The sequence below is a fragment of the Anopheles marshallii genome, chromosome 3 (assembly GCF_943734725.1).
Source record: "Anopheles marshallii chromosome 3, idAnoMarsDA_429_01, whole genome shotgun sequence".
Lineage (NCBI taxonomy): Eukaryota > Metazoa > Arthropoda > Insecta > Diptera > Culicidae > Anopheles > Anopheles marshallii.
Window position 1 is genome coordinate 68958778 of NC_071327.1, and position 24758 is coordinate 68983535.

The following is a 24758-nucleotide window of genomic DNA, read 5'->3' on the forward strand; positions in this document are numbered from 1 at the left end:
GGACGAATGTAACGTACGTATGTGTTACGGGGGCCAAGCTGAACGGAGTGCTCAATGAATGCCGTATGGTGGTGCACAGTACCATATCCGTTGGTATCAAGTTGCTGGTGCGGTGATGGGTTTATTAGCGTTATGCGTGAGAGAGTTGATTGACTTCTGATTCTTGACTGTACGAGACGCAGTGTTATGTCTAGAATATTATTTTAATACATGCCTTTCCTTTTCCCTTTATTGTTGCAGGTGCTGGGATTGTTGCTGCTCGCGAGGCAAGCGTGTGCTTAGTTTAATCCAATCGAACGGACGATATTCTTACAGCCCATATGGAGAAGAGGCGGAAATTATGCTTCCCATCTCCCGGCCGTGCATAGACCGTGCATGTTATGTGTGTGTTGGTGTGAATTCCATGTGGAACGAAGGCGGCGCATGTATGGAATATGAATAGGATAATTAGAATGCAGTTGACCATCGTCAGCGTGGAAGCAAGCGTCACAAACATACGTTCACCCCAGAAGCAGCAGCAACAGTGTTTTGAGTGGCACGCAACAAACATAAACAATCGGTTCGCCAGTCAGATCGTTCCAGTTGCAGCTTGTTGTGAAGCATCGCATCGACCGCACTGCAGTCTCGGCAGGATTACCATGGTGTAGAGAAGAGTGCTGTACACAAAAAAAAGGAAGGGACACTAGAACATCAACACATTTCGCAAACAAACAGGCCTATTGTTTTGTTGTTGTTGTTGTTGTCTTACTCAACGTATCTGGCTCAATCCTGATGCCACATTGCTCAAACCGACTACACACAGTGCTCAAGATACAACTAGCAATCCATTGGAAATTTGTTTTATCTTCGCAAATAGCGTATCATCTTTTAACTAGATGGAATTTGAGGTGAAACTCCCTGAAGCAATATCATCGTTAAATGCAACCATCGAGCTGATCAAATGTCAATTGTAAGGATGTTTCTGTTCTAGACTTTCCGGTAGGAAAAAAAACAGAAGCGGAAAGTGAAATTAAGTTAAAATTGATTGGAGGAAGTATCAGCGTGTACCAGTGCAAACAACACGACGTAAATCGTCTCTTATCAGCAAAAGCAATACAAAAGTTTCCTTTGAGCGGCTGCTACTACTTCACCACAGTGTACGCTAGCATTCTTTCACACATCTAGTGTATGAAAATATTAAACGTGCTGTTCGGATGTGTCGTTTGATCTCCGGTCGTACCGGTGTAGCGCACCAAATTAACATACCCTCGTGATCGCGAACCGATCACGCTCAGTAACAAGTACATTCCGTGCTGGGTTTTTTTTGTGTCGTGTGCTTGTTGTTGCCCGATAGTGTTTTCCGCTACATTACCATTATCTGTGGTTTTAAATGTGTGTTTATTGTGTGAGTGAGGTGTAAATGTTAGTATCGCTTGTACACTGGTTCCGTTTATACTAAGGTGTGATCAAGAAAAGCATATCCATTTACGAAAAGCTCGTATTGGCTTCGGGGTTTTGTTAAGTGTACACCGCGGTTACAGAAGGCCTTTTAGGTGCATTGCATACCCTCTTCAGCGTGTGTGTGTGTGTGTGGTTAGTAACTTGTCAATGCCATAAAATTATGGTAAAAGAATGATAAGTGGCCGGTGCGAAGTGTGCAAAAGCTTCAATGTTCCGGCATACGTCATAGATCCTGTTCCGTTCGCATAGTACATTTGGTTATTTGTTGCGCACAGCAAATTGCCAATGATTTCCTGGTGAATTACAATTTCCCAAAGCAAACAAAAAGGAATGTTTGGAGTTGTTAAAACATCACTGCTACGTGTTAAGTGAGTGTTCTGGAGCTAAAGGTTCATCTCGGGCCCCGTGCTACACCTGAGTACAGTGCTGCAAATCAAGTGCGAAGCGGATAATATTAAATCGTCAGAAATAGAAAATAATTCACTCGTCCACAATGCGTGAATTCAAGGTGGTCGTCCTGGGTTCTGGCGGGGTGGGAAAGTCGGCCCTCACGGTGCAGTTCGTTTCCGGCTGCTTTATAGAAAAATACGATCCAACCATCGAGGATTTTTATCGAAAAGAGATTGAGGTAAGCTTACAAATATAGCATTAGAATTTAAGAAAATTAATTAGCGCATATGGTAGATAAATTGGCTTTGATTTTGGGTAACTATGTTATTATCAATAAGAAAAAATAATCCGAGTTAAGTAAATAAGACAGTTTGAAGAGATTATTGTAGTCTCAAGGTTCTCAAGGGTCGTAAACTGAACGTTATCTGAGGTTTTCTTCATAATATGCGATGAACTCAAATTATAGCAAGTCTTAAGCAAGATACTCCCATTTCACTGGAATATCCCATTAAATGGATCCTCAAAAAGGGAGTTAAGAATCATTAGTACAGATCACCTTAACGGTTTGTCAAACTACTTTTCCCGATCAACTATCGTTTGGATCTTTCCTTCAGCTGTAAAAAAATGTGTTTAGCCTCAAGAATTTGTCACGATATTTTTGTTAAGCATACAGGTTCTAAAATCTTGTGACACTGCTCGTATCGGCCATCGGGTTCCCTGTTTCCTGTGCGATGCACCTCCCATTTGGAGCATACACACGTACAAAACGTTCACCAATGCACCAGAGCGTTCACCAAAGGCACGGAATTGCGTTGGGATAGTTTTATAAATAAAACTAACGCTTCGCAATGCCACACCGGACGCGCCACTGTGTTCTTTTTTAGAATCTTAACAAACCATCAGCAGCGCTAGTACTACCAGCAATCGAACACGGCGAAACGGACGGAGTTAAAAAAAAAACAACGAATACAAAAAAGTCCCCACAAAGTGGAAGTTGTATTATGCACAACGAAAGAGCGATTTGTTGTTGCTCAATAAAATCCACCAAACTACGGAGCACACTGACTGCACTGGCGTTAGTAGATGAGCAGCAGAACATTTACCTAGCTTTCACAAGAAAGGGAGCAAATGGATGTGTTGAATGATAATGATGTGCCTATAGCTGTTCAAGTTCAAGCCCAATGCTGCCATCTCTGGAGTGTCATGATCTTAATTAAAAATAATAAAGTCAAGTTGGACCAGCTACTTAACAAAAAGGTGTACACACCATGCAGCTATGCAACGCTCCACAATAGTTTCACGCGAATTTACACCCGCCTAGTTGTCGTTGGATGACGAACATGTCTATAGCAGCAGGACTTGAGCAACGCATTTGCAAACATATTGGTACGGTGAACGGTTGGAGCTCACTTGGGGCCGGTGCTGTGCTTGCGAAGAAGAACCCAGAATGTCAGGAGGCTATCGTTACCGCCGGTGGCTAAGGTGAATTATGGTCTTCATGGAACAGCAACTCGGCTATTGCTTCGCACATCCGAGTGTGTAGCTGCACGGGGAATGCCAAAGACCTCTGGTCGCAGAGCGTACCGCCATGGTGTGCTGCGTAGACCGACCGGCACGAAGAATAGAAGAACGAAAAGCTGTGGAGTCGGGAACCGTTGTCTGAGGAAACATCTACTCATTAAGATTCTTATCGCTCTCGTAATTCCTCATAAACACATTTACGATTGTGCTGGGCAAAGTTCGATTATTGTCCCGCGTTCTAAAGTTGCCTGGCTAGGGGGTCGCGCGAAGCGAATATAGTAAAGAAGAGCGCCGAAAGCGAGATTTTGGAGAAGAGTGTATTATCAGAACAACGTGTTTTTTTTTATTTGTGGCGGTGGAAAATATGCAATAATCGTAGAATCGTTTGCAATGCGAGCCTGGAAATGTTTTGCACCGAGCGTACATAGACAGCGTACGTACATAGATTAATTTACATGAAGCTTGGAACGCTCTTGGAGATATGGAGTCATTCTGTCGACTGATGGCAGGGCACATACCGCGCATCCTCATTAAAATTCTGGCCTCTCGCCAATTTGTGAACCTTTAGCGGAGTATATAGCGAGCATTGCATGCGGTGCTGGTGGAAGGACAGGGGTAAATCGCGGTTAAAATCAACGCCATATCCATCACGACTTGTTGGTGCCTTTCACCATTTTGGGATAGTAATGTGGCGAGGTTTTTGTTTGTAGGGTTTGTAGTTGTGTGGCGCAAGCCGCACGTCTATCATCCTTCTGGTGGGGCATAGTTACGCCAGAATGGTATGTTGGACGGATCAGAGTGTATCGAACTCATAGATTGTCGAGTTCCGAGACACACCACCATCCCATCTAAATCTTTTTGCGGACGATAGACGATATTGTGCTGTATGTTACAGTGGTGGTCATTGATATAAGAACATCCAATCATTTATCTACCATTAGGCAACACTTGTTACTGAATCGTAGAATTAATTTAATAACATTGATACATACATTCTGCTTTATAAAACCATAATTAAACAATTAAATAGGCCCAATGTTTAGTATAATAAACTTTTGTGTTTTATGTTTGTGTAAATAATATTTCAAATCAAGGAAAGCAAAGTTATGTCCGACAATCGCATACCCGTTCTAACTAAAAGAAATTGTATAAGTCTTCACTCGACAGGATCGGTCCAAAATCCCTTCCGGACCAATCTCCCGTACAAAGGACTGACTTTTCAGCTACGGGTACATAAAGTCAAAGAAAGCCAGAAATGGCAGTCCTAGACCTCTAGAGATTGTTATACCGATAAAGAGCACAATAACACAAAATTTAAAAAAAATTGCTTAGAAATAGAAGAATTTTTCAACCGATTTGTTATGATTGAATTTTGCGCACACGCTCACGAATGTTGTCCATTAGTCTTATATAAAGTTTCTTACCAAATTTCCGCTCAATTGTTATTAAATGAAAACAAAAAAATTCAAGTGAAAAGAAAATTGAACAAAAAATTGCTTTCATTTGAACATTAGAACCATTAATATGTATGTTTATTTAAAAAAATATACTTACTGACTTATTTCATCGACCACCACTGTATATGAATGTTACGCTCCGTGGGCAAACTTTTCTTGTGGCATATTTGCCGTGCTTTTTCTAACCTTTTCTCGTCGGAATGGTTCAGAATGGTTCTTCCGGCCCTGTGACTGTGGGTACATACACTCGTGCGGGACATGAGTTAAGCGGTATTTGACAGAAAATCAAGCGCGAAAAAGCAATGTACGCGCTGTGCCGTTGTGCATGCCGGGGACGGGGAATTTGTACTTTGTTTGCCGACCTGTTCGATAATTGGTCTCATTAAGATGGCGTAGCGATGACTAGACTATAACGCGATCCAGTTATTTCGGGTCATGCGTTGGAGAAAAGGGAAATGTGTGCGTCCCCATGGGAAGTGACGCGTCATCATGTCGTTGTGACGAGTCAGCCAAAGGTAGAACGGTGACTGTTCGGGTATATGATTGCTGACAAAACATTTGCTTCCTCTCGGGTAGCTTCCTTCTTTTTTGTGTGGTTTATGGCAAAAATGTTCCTTCCTTTTGAGAAGTTTCAAAGAATGGTTCAGTTCCCCATGCGCAATAATCTCAGTGTCACCTTTCTATACAGATGGCTTTCCCTCCGATTGGAGGTCTTAAGGTACGGTATTGTAATGTTGCGAAGCAGACAACTTTAATTGCAACGTGCGAAAATGATCAAGAGACCAACCGCGCTTCACATTGCATCGTTGCGATGCCGGGAAGGGGGAGGGCGTACATTAAAACAGGGTCGCCCATCGTGTGAGTATTAAACAATGAGCTCGCCCACCCCCCCACGCGTAGACCAAATCAACGCCACCAGCACCAGCTGCGTGTGGCGCCCGGGCTATGTGGGTAGCGTGTCAGTAGGCATAGCATTCCAATTGACCAAGCCACTGTTTTGCACCTTACCAGTTTTTTTTTCTCTCTAAAGCTTAGGAGGCTTTGAACAGCAGTTGGAACGAATATGGTGGATCGGCGGATAGGAAGGTTGTTTTTGGAGGTAGGAGAAATAGAGAAAGAGAGCGAGAGCGAGAGAGAGAGATAGCACGATACTTCAGCGAAAAAGCAGGGAAAACTGGCTCCAAAGTGTAACGTGTTGTTGTTGCCGTTGCTGGTTTCAACGTAACGGATTTTCATTGCTTGAAAGACGAAGAAAATTATGCTCAACCGGAAAAGCCGCCAACAGGTACTGGGTGGCGAATGTAAAATGGGCCTGCTACCTGCTGGTAGCTGGCTGGTGCAAAGGTAGTGTTGTTGTGTTGCTATGGGATGATATGAATGGCCGCGGTGGTTCCATGATGGAACATGCCCAAGCACCCGCTCAAATATACATGTGTTGCGGGGCTGATACGTGGAAGAACAGAAAATAATGTAACGTTAGTGTTTATTCCTGCCATCGTACAAGCGTTGGAGAGTTTGTATGTCTCTACGAGACATGTGGCTTAGAAGCGTAACAAACAGTGCTTCCCGATGCTGTAACTAATGCAATACGCATGTTATTTAATGCGCATTCTATTGAAAGTTGATAAAACAGAGCTTTTATTACAATTAATTGAAATTAAATATAGTAATTTTTTTTTAGTCTAAATTTATGTCCTCTTCCTGGATCAGTACCCAACACCTATTTGCCCAACTAAAACCCCTGCAAAATGGTCATGTTGTGTCGAAATTTGACATCTTTCTTTCTCTCCATTTTGTTCAAGTGAGAATTTTCTGTCACCTGTTTCATTCGCATGTATGGTCCAGCTGCTTAAGTGAAAGTGATTTATGTGGAAATCATTGTTTGGGGCCGGTTTTCCGCGTGTGAAAAGGGAGTGTTAGTTTCACATCATATCTTTCCGCTAGTTGCATTTGTTACAAGACGCAGATTGTAGATTCATTTCAGGCAATTCTTTTAGTTGTAACTTGCAAAAGCTGTTGGTTATTTATAGGTTTAGTGATGTAAAACAGCAATGTTTGCATGCCTGTTGTCACAACCAAGATTCTTTATCTTCGTTATCGGCACAACAACCTCAAGCGGTCTCTAGGCCTGCTATTTATGGCTTACTTTACCCGTAGGTGGAGAAAGGGCGTCCCCGTTATCAATACACCACCACCCCACCCCCCACAATAAAGATTATCTGAAGGTTTGAACTGTGATGTTAATAATGCTCGTTCTTTACTCATATTCGAATTGAAATTGTTGAATTGTGGAATTTAAATGTCCATTAAACTGAATGTTGTTGAAAGAGGAAGGAGTCACTGGGACAACATTGCTGACATCAGATGTTCGTCAAAATCGTTGCATGCGATGCTCAACCAAACGAACCTATTTACCAAAATTTATACGTGGTAAAATGTGCTGTTGATCCAACGCACCACCGAACGAAACTATGTGACGATAGTGCTCGAACACTGGATAAACGAACGTCATATATAGCCCCCTGCCGCGGAGCGAAAAAGCTTTACAATCAACCGAAACCGTAAAAAAATAAATAAACGCGCAACCGTACACGCCACCAGTCGTTTTTTTTTTTACAATACAGCTATTCCGTAGAGCCTATATCGGTTGCACGTGGTTTGCGAAAAAAAAAAATAGAAGTAATGCCTCTGTGCCACTTGAGTACGAGCCACTTGAGACGCTATTGGCCCGAAGAATAAATTCAATGCAACGTTGAGTGTTGCACAGTTAGCCGTTTTAACGTGTGTTTTTTGCGTTATTTTTAAGCCCAGCATGGCGGGCGTACCCTCATGTGTGGCATATCCGAAGTACGTACCCAGCAATGCACGGGTTTTGGTAGATACGCAAAGAACCATCGAAGTATTCGTTAGCTAATTTAATTAATCTGGTAGAAAAACCGGCCACAAGCTTCCTCTTTTCGTGTGTGTTGAAATCCTCTGGTTAATCAATGATCTTACCTCTGCCAAAGTCATACACGACTTCTTCGCCGCGTGTACGGTAATGAAATCACTCATTAAACACAGAGCTGAAACTGCTGTCGGTGATGAACTCGGTGATTAAGTAGTTGTAGTTATCAACCGGGCAAAGCTTTTGTTGGATTTGCCACGAAGAAAAAAACACACAATCCAGCACCGTCCCAACGAGAGCCGACCAACTTCGAACACATTTCACCGTGACTACCCATCAGTGAAATTGATTTTGCATCGGCAGGGATTTCCATCCGCGCCCGAGTGGTGAAAATTTCCTCCCGCGGTGGTGGGGATATGGGTAACGCTCGATAAAAAGCTGACGATGGCCGGATGCGGGGAGGCAAACAAAAAGCGAACTCATAACTAGAGGTGTGTAGAAAGGAAGAAAGCGAAACGCGAAAATTTTGTTAAGTAGTACCCTGCTTTTGGCTCGCTGTGCGCTACTCTTCCCCACCCCAAAACCCCTATTGTGCTGGTTGAGTTTTGACTGCTCAAAACGCTCATTATGTTTGGATGCAGCCACAGCCGTACACATTGTGTGCAACAGAAATGTATTACAGTCGGGACCCTCACGAGTAGGGGATATGAGGGTGTACCGACTGGTGAGATCTCTGTCTCGCTAGTTGAGGTGTTTGACAGACTGTCAATCTGTCAATTAAAGCCGCAAATTGTCTGAATTCGTATAGAAAAATATACACAAAAGATTTATGCTTAGTGCAGATGGGAAATTTATTTCTTTTTAAGGATTTAAATCCGAGTTGAAGAGTTAGAATGAAGGTTTAACTCTTATACTCACTCTTGAAGATTTCAATAATTTCAAATAAGCAACGGGGAGTTTGCTGCGGCTTTCATATCATGATTAAAATCGTTAGTTAACTCGCGATTTAACTCTTCTCGGCGACCTATAACACACGTTTTAAATTGTGAGTTAACTCTTGTGGGAGTTAATTCGCGATTTGTCATCAAGTTCAAGAATACCATTTACGGAAACTGTGCGATCATTGCTGTGCTTTAGTGCCATTTTTGTAAAATCCGATCTTATCCATCATATGAATCAGAAATCTGTGTTTTTCAGATGCTAATGAAATGATTATTCTCCCAATTATAATTCTTCTAAGATACCATACATCGTTAGATATTCTTGAAACCTTAGAAACTCCAGACTCTTAAGAGTTTCCAAGGTTTTTAGAGATTCCAGTGAATTTAGAGATTCGAGAATCTGTATATAATGGTTATTTTCCAAAGATGTGTGAAATTTCAGAGACTCATGCATTTATTGAGATAAAAGAGTCTTCTCATGAGTCAAATGACTCTTCACTGGAGCTGCATATGTATCTTGCCGCAAATAATTAAATAATCTGGCGCGGCTCGGACTGAGACAAAATCCCATCCGGACCGGTAGTAAGGACTGACTGTCTAGCTGCTTGGTAAAATAAATCGATACGACCTGGCGTCGTATAGCATATATTCGTTTTATGCTCTTATGCTCGATATTACGTCTTAATAAATGTCAAGCAAAATCTGAAATGATGCTAATAAGAAAATCTTGTAAAACGTACGCTTACCCCCCAAGGAATTAATAATACTTTGCTTCTTTTATGACATTTACACCACACCTTTGCTCAATTCGCCGTTACAACATGAAAGCTCTGGGTCGTCTTGTGTCTTGGCCTTGTGTTGGCAACATGGAAACCGCGTTGGAAAATGTGTCCCACTCTATGTGATGTAGTTTTTTTTTTTTGGTGCCAAGATTCCCACTTTTGCTTGATACCATCAACACTACTTTCGCTGCAGCTTAGTCACAGGTGCTGGCAAAGCAGGCCAGTAGGAGGGAATGATGTCCCAATTTTAGATGCTATTCCAGAGCAGCAGCGCATAACACGCCGTGCCGTTAAAGTGTAGCGCGATGCTGCTGGATGAAAGTGTACCGATTTACTGCACACAAAACGGACACGTGCAAGATTAGTGCGGCGCTGGTGGTGTTGGTGTGTTTGATACTTGGCGGGGCTTTAGCATATTGGCGGGGTCGTAACAAACACACTTTATAGTATGTACTATATGCGCCATAGTCTCGGACGCGGAGGTTGTTTTCATTACACTGGACAGATCGTAGGTGTACAATTGTCAGTTGAACCGAATTCCCTTATCGTAAAACTTGTCGGTAACATATCACATTGAGTAATTCATAAAACGGGCCTGTGTCCAATAGGGGTCTTGTTCTAACCAATACGCACATTGAACAAGAACAAATTCTATCTCTTACATTGGAGCTACTCACACTGGAAGTTACTAATATCTTATTACAGTCAAATCTCTCTGAGGTATCTCTCAAAGATAGCAAGTCCTCACTAAGATGAACTTTTTTGACAGTTCCTTCATTTTCAATACACTTTATGTCTCTCAAAGCTGCAAAGTCTCCCTAACATGGCTTTCTCTAAGCTGCGCATGATGTTTTTACACCGAAGTCTCTCAAAGGTAGTCGTGTTTTTGGGGTTTGCCAATGACAGCTCATGATGGCTGCGTTTACATAGTATGGTTGAAGGCTTTTGCCATACAGAAATGATATACCATCCAAGTGCTTTTGTTTCCCAAAGCTGCAAGTCTCTTCAAGATCTCTTCAGCTTGCAGGTTAGAGAGACTTCATTGGTAATCATTGGTAAGATTAAACATTTAAGCTCCAAAAAGAATGATCAAAAATAGAAAATTTTCAGCAATAGACCATAAAAAAGAAGCAAACTTAGCTGTTGAATTGCGACATTCGCTTATCGGTGAATCCGCGTATCACGAGGACGTACTAGAGGTACCTCCTTTATAATAACGCAATAACGATCGGTGTGCTCAGTTTGGTACCGTGCAACGCATCTTGCAAGCAACTGGCGCAGAGTTAGTAGTGCCCATCATTATCATGACACTCGCCTAGATGTCTATTTCTGCATGCATGCCATACCTAATCCGTAAGTCTCGTCCGGCGACATGACATGGAGGTGTCTGCCAACTACGAAAGTGATCACCAGTTCTATATGGTCACTGGGGGAGTCACTGTAATGCATCGCTCCGTTGCGGTGTCATTGAGAAATTCTTACATCCCATACTAAGTGCGGGGACATTCCGTTGCAACACAGCAGATAGCCGAATGCGAAAGACATGGAATTAAAAAATTAAACCGAAGATAATTAACAGCAAAAGGTAAATTTTGAACTGAAATTCAAATGTAGTTAAGCGAGAAAAAATATTCTCACCTGTATTTCCAACAGAATGTTTTCCTTTACCATCGCATGTCTTGTTGTAATTGGAATCTTCACCATCCATTAGACATTCCAGTCAATCACAAACTTAGCTTACAATTGATACAGCTCACAATTTGTTTCCCCGTAGTTTTTTTGTGTGGTTGGTTCGAGGTTCAATTACTTCAACTCTCGTTACAAGGTGATGGTGGGTACGCCAGGCACACACTGCTTAAGATGGACACCAAAAAAAAAAAAAAAACAGGCGATGGGAAAAATTTCCATTTCCGGTGAGCAGCAACCCCCATTTGGTTTCTTTTTCGTGCCTGGGGATTTTTTTTTCGCGCCACGGCTTTATATCCCGTCTGCTGCTGCCCTTGATGCTGCGTTGTGGCTCTAATGCATCCGAACGCAAGAAGGCGGTTTGGTTGATCGGGCGCTCAAAATTAGTAGTTTCGCCTCCAGCACTGCGGTTTTTAATGCCAGCACATAATAGTGGCCGGGTTGGGCTGTGTGTGTGTGTGTGTGGTTCGGCAGTTTAGAGGTAGGTGCTGGCTTGCAACGCTTCACTCTCCCGAGGCAATTTGCGAGTGTTGTGTCTCTGAACGAGTTCAAACGATGCTGTCATGTCACGGTCGTTGGTAGCGAGAGAGAAAGATGGAGACGGGCAACCTTAGCCAGCGATGGAACACACCAAAAGCAGGATGTTTTTATAACGAATGCGCTGCCAAGTGGGTTTCTTTCTCACACAGAAAGCTGCATGCACGTGTTTTGTTTGTGCAGGTGATCAGGTGGCGAATAATGCGTGTGGCAAGTTTTTACTAAAATTAAGTTGGTTATAATACTGCTATTTCGCCCATTGTATGAGATGGGCTATCGGAGGGCATCATTACTGTAGGCTAGAAAGTTTAAGCTTATCAGCCGACTTCTGCCAAATAATCCAGGGGTTGTCTCATTCTAAGGAGATTCGAAAAGGACATAGCATTTGGTATCATTTTTTCGGAACCAAAATTTGAAGAAAAATCAGTTTAAGTTCAGAAACGTATCTTTAAGTGCAATTCGTTTAAAGTAATACATAAATCTGATTATTAAAATACACAGCGCGTTTATACTGGTCGGATCGTACTTGGCTTCATACGGGTTTTGTGGTAAGCTGTGCTGCCATTGTGGTATCATGTGCTTGCATTGAACTATGCCTGCTGGGGTTGTGGTGTCTTCTAAGGCCGTTGAAATGTTATTTGTTGTGATAGGCGCTGGCTTTGTTCTGTCATCTAAAAAACCCTGTAATAACTTATGCAGGAAGAAAACTATTCAACATGAGAACGAATCAATGACAAACGTTACACTAAGAATTCAATCCCATGCTTTAAACATAACACAGCTTGCTTAAACCTGGAAACGTCAAAACGCATACAACAACAAAAAAGTAGTTTAGAGTGTGATCGCGACCAATATTAGGGAAAAGGTTTAAAAAAAATGAATTGCATTCGCCATTTAAAGTCATAAAGATTTGAAACGAAAGTTAATCAATTTATTAGTTATTAGCTAACCCTACATGAGTGTCCACTAATAGCACGCTCGCTATCACACGTTATGCGTCATTGAGCGTTTGTGAAAGATTCTCAGAATATGCTATTGGTTATCGCATTATATTACCCATTGTTGCGCTATCAGTTTGCATGGTCGTGAAACCACACGAATGATTAAGATTTACTTTCGCGGAAATCGGTAGTCATCGACTACAGCCCAAAAGTGGCACACATTTGGGTCCGTTGCGCAACACTGAGGTTGTTGACTGTTCGATTCCATACGCGAGTTAATCGCGAGTCTGTGTGGATCTTCCTGTTGCTTCACCGAGATGAATCGTGCCAGTCCCACTAGCGTGAGATATCCGGTTGATGAGTAACTCGGAGTGATATGTTTATGATGTAAATAAAACCCGTCATATTTACTGCAACAAGGAGAGGGGGGGGGGGCCTCGTATGTGTGTTGGTTTAGCGCTGTACTGGAGCTCTATGTGCTGTTCCGATTTGTTGACGGTGGCTAACATATGTGCACAGCGCAATTCCATTCTGTTCGCTCTCCGTGTGTGGTGATGTCGAATGGTCACCACCACTCGGGAAGGGTGTACACGGTTCATTGGCGATCGCGGTTCTATCGGACGCGCAGAAGGAGGAGAAACAAATGCACGACGGGGTCTGATCAAGTCCAAACCCATCGAGACCCCTCTCCGGTCCAAGTTATCTCTACGGCGAGTCTGCGAAATAGCAAGCGTACACATACACGCACAAACTGCACGTTGCTGTCGATCTTTGCCACTTTTGTCACTTGTCACTGACGGCAAGTTGTCGACCTTCGCTTGTTGTGACGCAGAGTGTATTGTACATGTAGTTTTTTTTCTGTTACCCAAATGCTAACACTACTGTGCAGAGTGTGTGACATCCATCCCCGCGGACACTGGTCGCCCACTTTGTTGCTCGAAAACATGTTCCATATAGTTGCAATGTATAGAAACAATAAATTCGTTTTGAGACACGCGTAGTTGATGCTGCTTTCTTAAGAAAAATCTCTCATGCGCGTAAACAAGTGTAGCTTTAACACTAGAACAACCGGGCCTGGAGCTAGTTTTGACTGGAATTAATTTATGACGCGCAACAACTTTGTAGTTGTACGACCTCCAAAAATAAAATATTAAAACATAATTCAAGTCTTTGAAATTGTCAACAAAGTGACCATTACTAAAAACTCCTCAAACGCTTGGTAGTTCTAATGTACAGTGTGCAATATTGCCAGAATCACGAGGGTTGGGACTCGTGCATCAATAAGGCGGATATGTGGTTGATATAGTTTGGCCACTGTTCAAGGGCACTGTTCTGTTGGTCACGCATCGGTAGTGATGTGAAAGTGATTGGGGTTTTTTTTTAGAAATCATTGCCAATTGAAATGTCAGTGAAGCAAAACGCATCCAGCTTAGCAAACGTTACACGTTACGGTTGCGCTTATGAAGCTTTACAAAGTGCTGGAAGTGTACAGCGTTTGTGTACGATATTTTCTGAAATTTTGTCTCCCTTACCCTTGTTGCAATGTTTTATTTTTTTTTTTGAATGGATATTCTCGGTGGAGATTCATCGCTCTATTTTCCAAACACTGAATTATGCTAAAGAGAACATATGTTATACATAATTACATTTAAAGGGACTCATTAATTCTTTTAAAAGCACCAATTTCTAAACATCAGCACACTAAACACGATCGTAAAAATTAAAAACCCAACTAGCAGAAAACATAAATGATCGCCTAGAACAGCACGTTAAATTGTCATACAAAGCAGACAGACAAATGAATACACCGGATGATGGAGGGTGACGGTTAGCCAAGCGCGGCAGAATACATAAATGCCAATAAAATGGAATAAATAACCAGGATGATTTCGTTTTCCATTCCTACGACGTCCATCAATAATCGTTACGAGACACAAAACGAGGGGGGGGGGGGGGGGGGGGGCGGAAGCCCCTTGAGAAAGAGGGTAAGGAAATGTGCAAGACGGAACCCGCTTTGCGGCGCAGAGTCTGTGTGAAGCAGCGATAAAGTCGTCGCATTCAATATTACACACACGATCACGTCCCGGCCAATGAAGGTTTGTCACTTCCGCTTGGGAAATTGACAGAAACTGTTAACGTTGACTGCGAACTAAAGACAGCAAGAAGCAACAACACAAGTTATATGTGAGGTAACGCATTTAGTTACCGGCCGTTTTTAGGAGGAGTTTACTATAGTGACACAGAAGGGTTGTAGATTGACAGTTGAGTTCGCAGGTTCTAAGTTTAATTTCTGCGTCCAACAGGAAGTTGGTTAACTGACTGGGTATTGAGCTCTAGGATATGAGGACATTCCAAAACAACACTGCAAACATAAGTTTTTGAGAGTTGGAATTGAGATAGCTCTTCTTAGAATTCTGCTGCTTCTCTTTGAGCTATGGCGTTCAATGTAATTAACAGCATTCTGAGGGGTTTCGTATCAAAACAATATACAGTCAAGTCTCTCTAGCCTGCAAACTGAAGAGACCGCCGCCTTGGAGAGACTTGCACTCACTTTCAACAGACAAAAGTCTTCAATCATACTCTGTAAACGCAGCCATCTCGCAGCTGTCACTGACAAATCCCAACGACTACTTAGCAGCTTTGAGAGACATAAAATGTATTGAAAATGAAGGAACTGTCAAAAATGTTCATCTTAGGGAGGACTTGAGAGATACTACCTCAGAGAGACCTGACTGTACCAGCTTTGGAAACTGAAGACTTCCAGCAGAAACTGTATTACAATCAAGCGCTAATTACCATAAGTTCATTACCGTTGGCTAACGTTACGTTTCCGTTACGTTTTCCAGAATGAATTAGTCTGATAGTACGCAGCGGGCGATGTATCGGTAGCATTAAGCGTGAAACTATGCCAACCAACACCGACAAGCAAATGGCGTTAGCACTGCAATTAGAGAGCACTAACATATCATTGCCCATGGCTCATATTGACGCTCATCATCGCGGCTTCTAGCCATCGCGCTAGACATCACCAACATGTTTTTGAAGTCCTCCGCGTGGGCTCTCGCTTTCACTACCCTGCAGCGCGGGCGGCTAGATAGATGCGTTACAATTCGTACCTCAAACTGAACCCTGTCCATTAACGTCGCCCGTCTGTTGACCTTGGGGTAGCCTTAACCCAAAAATAACACTTTTCGTTTCCGAGTGTAAGGGGAATGGTGAATGGTCGTAACCGGTGCACCCACGTACCAACCACGAACCTGTCCGGCAAATGTATTTCACGCTAGGCGAGTCTGAAGCATCTTCGTTTGTTGAATAATTTCGGTGACTTCATCTTAATATATATAGGCGTGCATGTGGTCTATTGCGTGGGTATTGACCGCCCAAAAATGGGAGAATATATGCACGGTGAGTAGTGACGGTGCTGGTCCAATAATAGCAACAACCACAACGACATGGCTTAACACCGGAGCTCCAGTCCGATTCCAGCATTGAAGAGTGAAGGAAAATAGTATTTGAAGCATTAAATTGTATTATTATCACTTGCGATAGGCGTTAACAAGTCATTCCATCTATCCGTCATGTGCTGGCGATGCTTGCAAGACATCGCTGTGTACGACCAAAACGCGGATGTCTTTTCTCTCAGACCTAATAAATTACACATCGCTTGTTTCCTCAATCCAAGTGCGAACTGACGTAACACGTCCGCGTATACCAGGCAGGTGATCCACGCGAGCGTCGCCTTTGTTTCCCCCCCCAAAGAAACAATTCCAATCAATGTGTTTGCGTACGCTAGCTCCTCCGGACCTCCGGAATCACCTTGACAAGCGTCACACGCCCTCCAGTGCTGTGATAGCCAGAGCGCAGCATTCGCTCCGTAATTGTGCCAAACGGTATGCGAGCGGTCTGGCAAACCGGCACCATTAACAAGCGCTACATCCGTTCCACGCAGCCGGTCGTTTGATTCCGCTGGATTAAGTGTGTCACACACTCGCATCCCCTAACTGCACACACCGTTGTACCGTCCCAGAAAAAAAACTCATCCTCCTCGTGGGTAAGTTGGACAGGTCTTACGCGGTCCGTACATGTAGCGGTCGTAATCAAATGTGGACGCATCGCACAGTGTCTGATGTCGACGAATTGGCCTCTTACACTTCAGTTGGGGTTTTTTGGAGGTACTTGTACACAGTGTCCTGCAGTTACCACCCACGATGGCGATGGCAGCGAGCGACTGAACCGAAACTTGGAACGGTATGGCACCGATCTCGATCACGTGTCCACCCACAATGCGACATTGCTGGAAGGCAAGTAATTGGGGAAAGCTTTAATGAAGCCAAAGCACGGAAGAAATACATTAAGAAATCATTTTTAAACAACAATTCGTACGGTGGAAAATATGATTTACTATTTTCCTTATCAAGAACTGCTCCGTATAGCTTTTTCCCGGAATTATACTTTAAGCCAGTTTTTTTGTATGCGTTTTGACGTTTCCAGGCTTATCCGCTTACAGCTCGCCATACAAACGGCAAGCCAAGTTAAGCCTATGAAAAAAGGATTAGATTGGTTTCCCAATGAACGTTGCTAATCCAAGCTCGACAAATGTCAAAACAAAGAATTTTGCTAGCTGAATTTTTGAACTGAACAATTTTTTTTAAACAAAAACAACTGAAAATGATTATTTTAATAATCAGACTTGTGTATTATTTCAAATGAATTGAAATTAAAATTAATTTTCTAAACTTGAATCGATTTTTCTCAAATTATAGTTTACAAAAATGATCCCTTGTGTCATTCTTTATGTCAAAATGCTATGTCCTTTACGAATCTGTACAGAATGATACAGCCCGGTACCTGGATTAGTTGGCAGATACAGCCTTAAAGCTTAAGCTTTCTAACTTAGAGTGTGATCTACCCCATTGTTGTAATGCTGCTACAGATACTGGAGAATGGAATAGTTAAGCTGTTTGGGCATTCTTTATTTATAGTACAACAACAGGAAAGCATCTCGGGGACGCTGATAACGCTAAAGTGCATTCAAAGTTTTACCGACACAACATTTGAAACTAATTGATGGCAAAGTATGGGAACAAATATGCTCCAGTACTGTATGAAACTTTTTCACTTCAAAAAAGAGTTCCACTCACTTACTAAACTTGAAGCAGTAGTTGAAGTAGTTATCGTTAGTTGGCAGGGATTACAGTTTACGATAAGTTAATCGTGCACTTTACCGGAGCCTGTCATACTATTTTCCCGTACTGAAATTCCATGCTTTGAAGTGTGTGTGTTTTTTTTTTGTTTGTATTTTTCATATTTGTTGACTGAAGCGACGAGTAATTAGTGGATGGTACATGATTTAATAATATTTTCCCAGCAGCGGAAAACCACCGTGCTGCGGTGGTATTTATTTTCGATTGCCAGGCAAAAGCTCCTGCGTGGGGAACATTTATTGTACACTTGCGCTTATTTCCCATCTGGTGGCAACTCGCGTGAACCCTAAATATCACCAAATGGTTCAGCAGGTCATGCACTTTGAAGTTCAGTCTTTTCTTTTGTTTTGAGTGGATTGCAATAAAATGGCAAATTGAACTTTATCACGTTTTGGCCTCTTTCTCATGTGCTTGCTGAAAAGGACCATTAAAGAAATGTGGTTGTGTGCGCTTTGCATTAGACGCGCGTTCACATGGTGAATTATTAAAGTAACATTTCGACGTTTTTTTTGTATATTTCGTCTGCTGTGCGCCGTATAATAAGGGCTCTTGTGGTGTTAGTATTGCTGTCGCGCCATAATCAACTAATTTGCTTGCTGGATTAGAATAATCGGGGAAAGGTATAATAATTTTATGAATAAAACAAGTCAGCAAATACCTCTATTCTTGAGCTATCGCACATTCGTATCTTGGAACTTCAATATGGTCACCCGTATGGATATACAGTCCAGTCAAAATGACTGATATTCCAATCATATTCCAATGAAATGAGAGCTGTTGAACACCGGAATACTAGATTTACGATATCAAGTGTCACAATTGTGATATCATCTGACACCATGTTACTTGATTTTGGAAACGATATTATGATAATGTAATTAGAGATCGGAAATCTTACTCAATATGAGTCAATGAATTTAGAAAAACCTTTACTCACTTTAAAAAATTTACTAACTAACTTTAAAATATTGAAGAATCAATCCCCATAGTAACTCACTCCAGTGTTAAATAACTCACGGATAAAATAATCAAAGACTTAAACCATGAGTTAATAGTCGCTCTGAAGAATTAAATCCTTCAGTTAACTTAATCATGAGTTAAATTATGAGTTGTTGAAGACGCGTAGGGTTCAAACAAAGTTGCTTCGAATGATTTAATTCGCTGTAAATGCATGAAATCGCAAACGAGTTATAAATACTGTTCTTGGAGATTTCAATTTACTCACTCTCTAGCAATATTTATTTAATTCATTTATTCTGATTCAATGTACACATCACTAATTGTGATATAGTCATCTGATGTATCTCAGAAATTTTCAAATACAGCAGATGGTAATAAAATTTATGAAAATTCTAATTCAATCAATGTTTATACAGTCTTAAGTTGTTTAATTAATATCGAATAGCAGCAGCAAGGATAGCAAAAGCAGCAATCTGTGTTAAATTGAATTTTCAGTGTTGCCAAATAATATTTACTACAAAATCCCTCACATTACATCTAATAAAGCTGTAATTTTAGCCTGTTTAAAACAACTTAAATTGGATTCATTTCCTCCAGTTACGATTAACTATCAGAACCACCCTTATTATTTTTGCAAATGAAAAGGATTCTTTACATATGCTAAGAGAACCGGCAAATGGTACTGCCTTTCTTTCCATTACATGCATGATTGTTTTGTGTCTCAAGCGAACAGAATGTTTACATTACATTTCTTTCGCTCGGAAAAGGGGGTGGCTTGTGATAGATGTTGGGGGAAGAACTTAGAAATTCGATATGTGGGAGAAAAGCATTACTCCTTTATTTTGCTGCCAACTTGCTTTTGAAGTTCCGCTGTTCCGGGGGTAGGGAAGAAATCAGCCCCATGCGTAGTCTGGAGCCACATTTGGCTGCATATTGAATGACATGACATGCTGCTACTTACGGTCTTGGTAAATATTGTGGGTCAATTGTAGCAACGGGATGGTGCAGTATGGGAGCGAAAAATCGATTTAACCACGTTTTTGTAATAATTGTGCCTTTTATTTCCCTTTTTTTTTACTTTCCAGGTGGACAATTCTCCTTGCGTGCTGGAAATTCTGGACACGGCGGGCACCGAACAGTTTGCCTCGATGCGAGACTTGTACATCAAAAATGGTCACGGCTTTATCGTTATGTATTCCCTAACAAACCACCAGACATTTCAGGTAGGTGCAACATTTGTAGAAGTCTTACAATCGGTTTTTTTTTTATATATTTCAAGTACTCCGTGGTGTGCAGCATGATGGTGTAGGATAACGCCACATATACACCGGCATCGAGCTTTACAGCAATGGAAACCCTGCTCCCAATGCATTGCGTTCGCTTCAGTCACTAAACGAGCTAGGGATGGACAAAGGCAACAACGAAAAAATGCTCTTTAGAAACATATTTTACCATGGATGTGATGTTGCGTAGTATACCTTTCTTTCCGATCTCGCACACCGTGCACAATCCCATTGCCACCACCATCAAATAGCGCCAGACGTTTTGATCTACGATGTGACGGTGAATGCTTTCCGAAGTACATCTTGAGAACCGTTCGTCCACTTGTTGGAAATTGTAGCTACACTCAAACATTATGCATAAGCCTTACCATTTTTCCGTTACCAGCCCGTTTGTTCACCGGTCGTTCGTTTTATTTTGCTCCGGTATTTGGTCTCACTGTCGCCTCATTTGTGGGAGGCTTTTTTTTGTAGTGCTATCACTCACATCCACCTCCCCCCCGCACGATCACACCAAGAATAACCAACCGAACCAAATCGGTTGGCCAAATATTGACAGTACGGCGCATAATGTTGAGCATAAATTCATGAGTAAAAATTAACTTTCCTTTTGATGCGCTCGACAATGAGACGTGCTGCATTTATGAGTTTTGTTTAGTGAGCATATAAATTTCGGATTTGCCTTGTTATGAAATAATGATCATTAAAATTTGTCCTTACTTTACGGAACAAAACCAAAAAAATCCCAATAACTAACGCGCTTCTTTCGTTACAGGATATCGCAAGTATGAGAAATGTGATCAGTCGTGTGAAAGGTAGTCAGCCAGCACCAATCCTCCTAGTCGCCAATAAGCTAGATTTAGATTGCCAAAGAGAAGTGTCCACGGCGGAAGGTAAGTTGTGTAACGTGTAACGTTCGCAATGTTCTAAACATCGGTTCGATTCCGCTCCTCCATCACACAACACCCGAATCTTCAGCCATGTATGAGCCAAGTTTGTAATCGTAAGAAACCTTAAAATCCTCTTACGCGTTCCACAGGGCGAGTGGGCGTGTAGCAAATTGGCCTAAAGCACGGCTAGCCTTCAGAAATTTTAAAATCCAACCGGTTTCGGTTAGTGTTACCCATTACGGGTACTGGCGGCGTCATCAGCATCGTCGCAGTACGTTAACGCAATCACACACACGCTTCATGTTCTAATAGTTATGTAGGGTTGCACATTGAGAGAGAGAGAGAATAGTTTGAATAATAGTAAACTTAATGAAGTTTATTCTACTGTGTAGCTGAAGCGACCTGCAAAGCCATGTGGAAGTTTTTTTATTGATTACACATTTATGTTTTGTTCTTCCACTGCCCAAAAACATGCTCTTCTGTATGAAACACCGGGCAACACGCCGTATAGTTACTAGCATGAAAAATCTATTTCCCTTTTTACCTTTTCGGCGTCTGCCACGGGTCTGGTAGCGGGAAAATGGTAGCTAAATTTAGCTGTGCTGAGTCAATCTGCACCATGCACTTAAGAAAATGGCATCCAATATAAAGGCGGTTAATCGGCCCAACATGCACAATCACTCTGTTGTACCGTGCCCGCCCTTGCCTCACGGATCTCCTGGGGATAAAAGGTCCGATCCGATGCCCTTGACCACACAACGCCGTACCAGGTGTGAATAAAAGGGTAACGCGGAAATGGTTTGCGCACGTTTCCTTGATCCTTGCTCTGTTTTTTTTTTGCTCTCTCCCGTCACACGCGAACGAGTGAAATTATTTCATCGGTCATCGGACATTTTGTACCGGAATCCGGTAGTGCAGAAGTATCCATACCGCCCGGGTGTTTGTTTCATTTCTAATGGCTTTGCGTGATGAGTGCGATGATGTGTTGCGCTATAAATAATTCTTTGTTACCCCCACATACATTGTGCTCTTCTCTATATGATGCTTCCGGTAATGTCGGTTAGCGAAATGGTTTAAATCAGCCGTTGCATTATGTTGTGTTTCCAGTTTTCTTGTGCTGTGAATATACAGCAATTTAAATCAGATATGTTCAAAATGTTTTTTATTACGTTTTACACAAAGTAAAATAGAAAAATACACTCGTATTTTCAATCTGAAAAGTGCATCGTGTCAAAGAAACATAGAGCAAAGCTAACGAAAGGAGTGAAAGGATCGTAGCGGAGAAGGAAAAACGAAAGGAAGAAAAAGGAGCGAAAAAGAACGAAAAGTAGCAAAAATGATTGAAAATGCTCCAAAATGAAAAGGAGTGAAAAAGAGCGAAATTCCTCCAGTTTCGTTCATCTACTATTAACTTTACCCATCACTAGTTAGTGCATGGCTTGATACAGTCGATTGTATGTACAAGAAAGATTGTTTTGTCTTTCCTGCTTCCGTTTTTGTTTGTATAACAATGGCAGGGCATTTTGATAGCAATGTGGTTAAATATTTTTTAACCAGCACGAAACGCAACGTAATACACATTTTTTATCCACACACAATATGTAAGAACTTCGAATCGATGATTAGAGCCGCTACTGATATTCAACCGATTTGTTTACTCTGGTTTGGCACGTTAATTAATGTTTTGTTTTCGATGTCTTTCCTCACCGTAGGTAATGCCCTTGCGGAGCAGTGGGATTGTCCGTTCATCGAAGCATCCGCGAAAGATCGCATCAACGTGAACGAAGTCTTCGCTACCGTCGTCCGAGAGATGAATATGACCTCCGAAAAGCGTCAGAAGAAAAGTTACTGTTGTTGTACATTATTATAGAACTGGCATTAAGTCTAATTTTTAACCTAATTAATAATAATAATAATTAATGAAGAAGAAAAAGGAAACATCTACATACACACACACACACATAACCGGAAGATAGGTGGGAAGTGTAGGAAAAGCGCGCCGAAAGGAACAACCACCCACACATATGCAACCAGCAAAAAACATACACACACAAAGCGGCTTAAGGGTTAGGAAGCGAGTGATGGTGCAGTCAAAGTTAGGACTATTTCGCTCGACCCCAGAGATACCCCCTCAGAAACAGCTGGTAGCGGTGTGAGCAAATGTAGCTTATTTGTGCAGTACGAATACTTCCGAAGGTACTGAAGCAAGTGCACCAATCTCTGATCTTGTAGAAATTAGCGAGTGTTCGAACGAAGTTTGTTCTGGTTTCGAGAGTGACCCGCTGCTACTGCTGCTTCTTGTAGGTGTGCCCAGCTGATCTGCTCGGTAGCGTTTGTTCGTTTGTTTTCTTTTTAACTTTTGGTTAGCAAATTTTTGGAACAATTTTAATGTAAGCAAGGTAGTGTCGCGATAGCGATGCTGCAATACTGCACCACCTGCGGGATAGGGAAGAAAAGCGAGAACCGGAACGCTACTGCAGCACGGCATGGCAATAACGATTGGACAGAGGCATGAACATTTGGTGGAACACGTGTGTGTGTGTGTGTGTAGTAGAGGAATGGAGGGACAGTGCAGCATGAAGCATGATGCAGTAGCATGTTGGGCATTTGGAGCTGATCCCGGGGAAAATGTCCGCTCGAGGGGGGATGCAAAGGGAAGTAGTAGATTATTCGTGTTTTTCGAGAAGGGAACTGTAAATGCTCTAGTTTTTGTGTGTATGTATGTAATGTGTGTAAGCTAGATCGTATCGCGGCATCCACAAAATGGATGCCTCCCCCCGCCCATCCACTGCGGGAGCACTAAATGTGCCGCGCGTACAAGTAGAAAAGAAGGAGGAAACGGATAGGAGAAGCGGAATAAAATATTACATGTAACAGATAATAATTAATTAGTAAAACTAACGACACAAACACACATACATACACATGTGGATGACGGCGGTGTAGAAGAAGGACGAGCCGGCAATATAGCAACAAACAAAACGCAAATGGAAGATGAAACAATTCACACACACACACATGCACACATACACACACACAGGACACTTATGAAACACCCTCCCCGTATCGAAACCTCCAATTTTTCACCTCAATGGCAAATGTGGTATAGTGTGTATACATATAAATATTTTCTCTGTGTACCGGAGAACTAGCAACCCAATTCTCGTTCGAATAAAAAAGGCTCTAAAAAGCTTGGACAATTATGCAATTGAACGAAAGAGCGCGTGTAAAAGGGGAAAAATAGTAGAAAAAAGAGAGAGAGACGGTGGAAAACAAAACGGCACATTGCATATGTATGTAAAGCAGCAGATGGTTCTCAAACTTTTTACATGATATTTTATGGAAACGACACACACGAAACACACGAAGAAGGGAATGAGAGACTGCAAGTGCACCACAGAAAAGGCTGGGTAGAAAATGTAACATTTCACTAGAAACAAAGAAAACTGCAACAACACGCAACAAACAATACATACCAATTCTCTTTCTTACACACGAAAAACAAACAAGAAACAAACACACGTGTATCGGCCGGAACAGTGAGGGTAGAAACGGGATCAATTGATAGTAAAAAATGGCCCGATCTATCCCACACACCTCTGTCACTGTATGGGAAGGATTTTGGTCTCCTCTTCGAGTAATACTAATTGCACACGAAACGGGAACTATACATCCGTGGCTGCTAGAAGATCGAGGAACTAGTGCTGGCAATGTAGGCAGAAAATGTAGGGAAGAGGAACCTAAAACTAAGCAAAAAAATGAAAACGATCAGTCAAAAGGGATGAACACAGGGAATGGAAGGATGCCGTTTGTTTGTTTGCTTTTCCTTTCCGTTTTTTGCC

The 24758-nt window shown here is 41.9% G+C and overlaps 1 protein-coding gene across 1 annotated transcript; it reads left to right on the forward strand.

Moving 5' to 3' along the window:
• Positions 1–1933: 1933 nt before the first annotated feature.
• On the forward strand, positions 1934–22836 carry LOC128716137 (ras-related protein Rap-2a). Its single transcript, XM_053811058.1, has 4 exons — positions 1934–2068; positions 19832–19969; positions 20802–20919; positions 22629–22836. Exons 1-4 carry the CDS (start codon positions 1934–1936, stop codon positions 22784–22786), a joined length of 549 nt encoding a protein of 182 aa, XP_053667033.1. The 3' UTR covers positions 22787–22836.
• The last annotated feature ends 1922 nt before the right edge of the window (positions 22837–24758 follow it).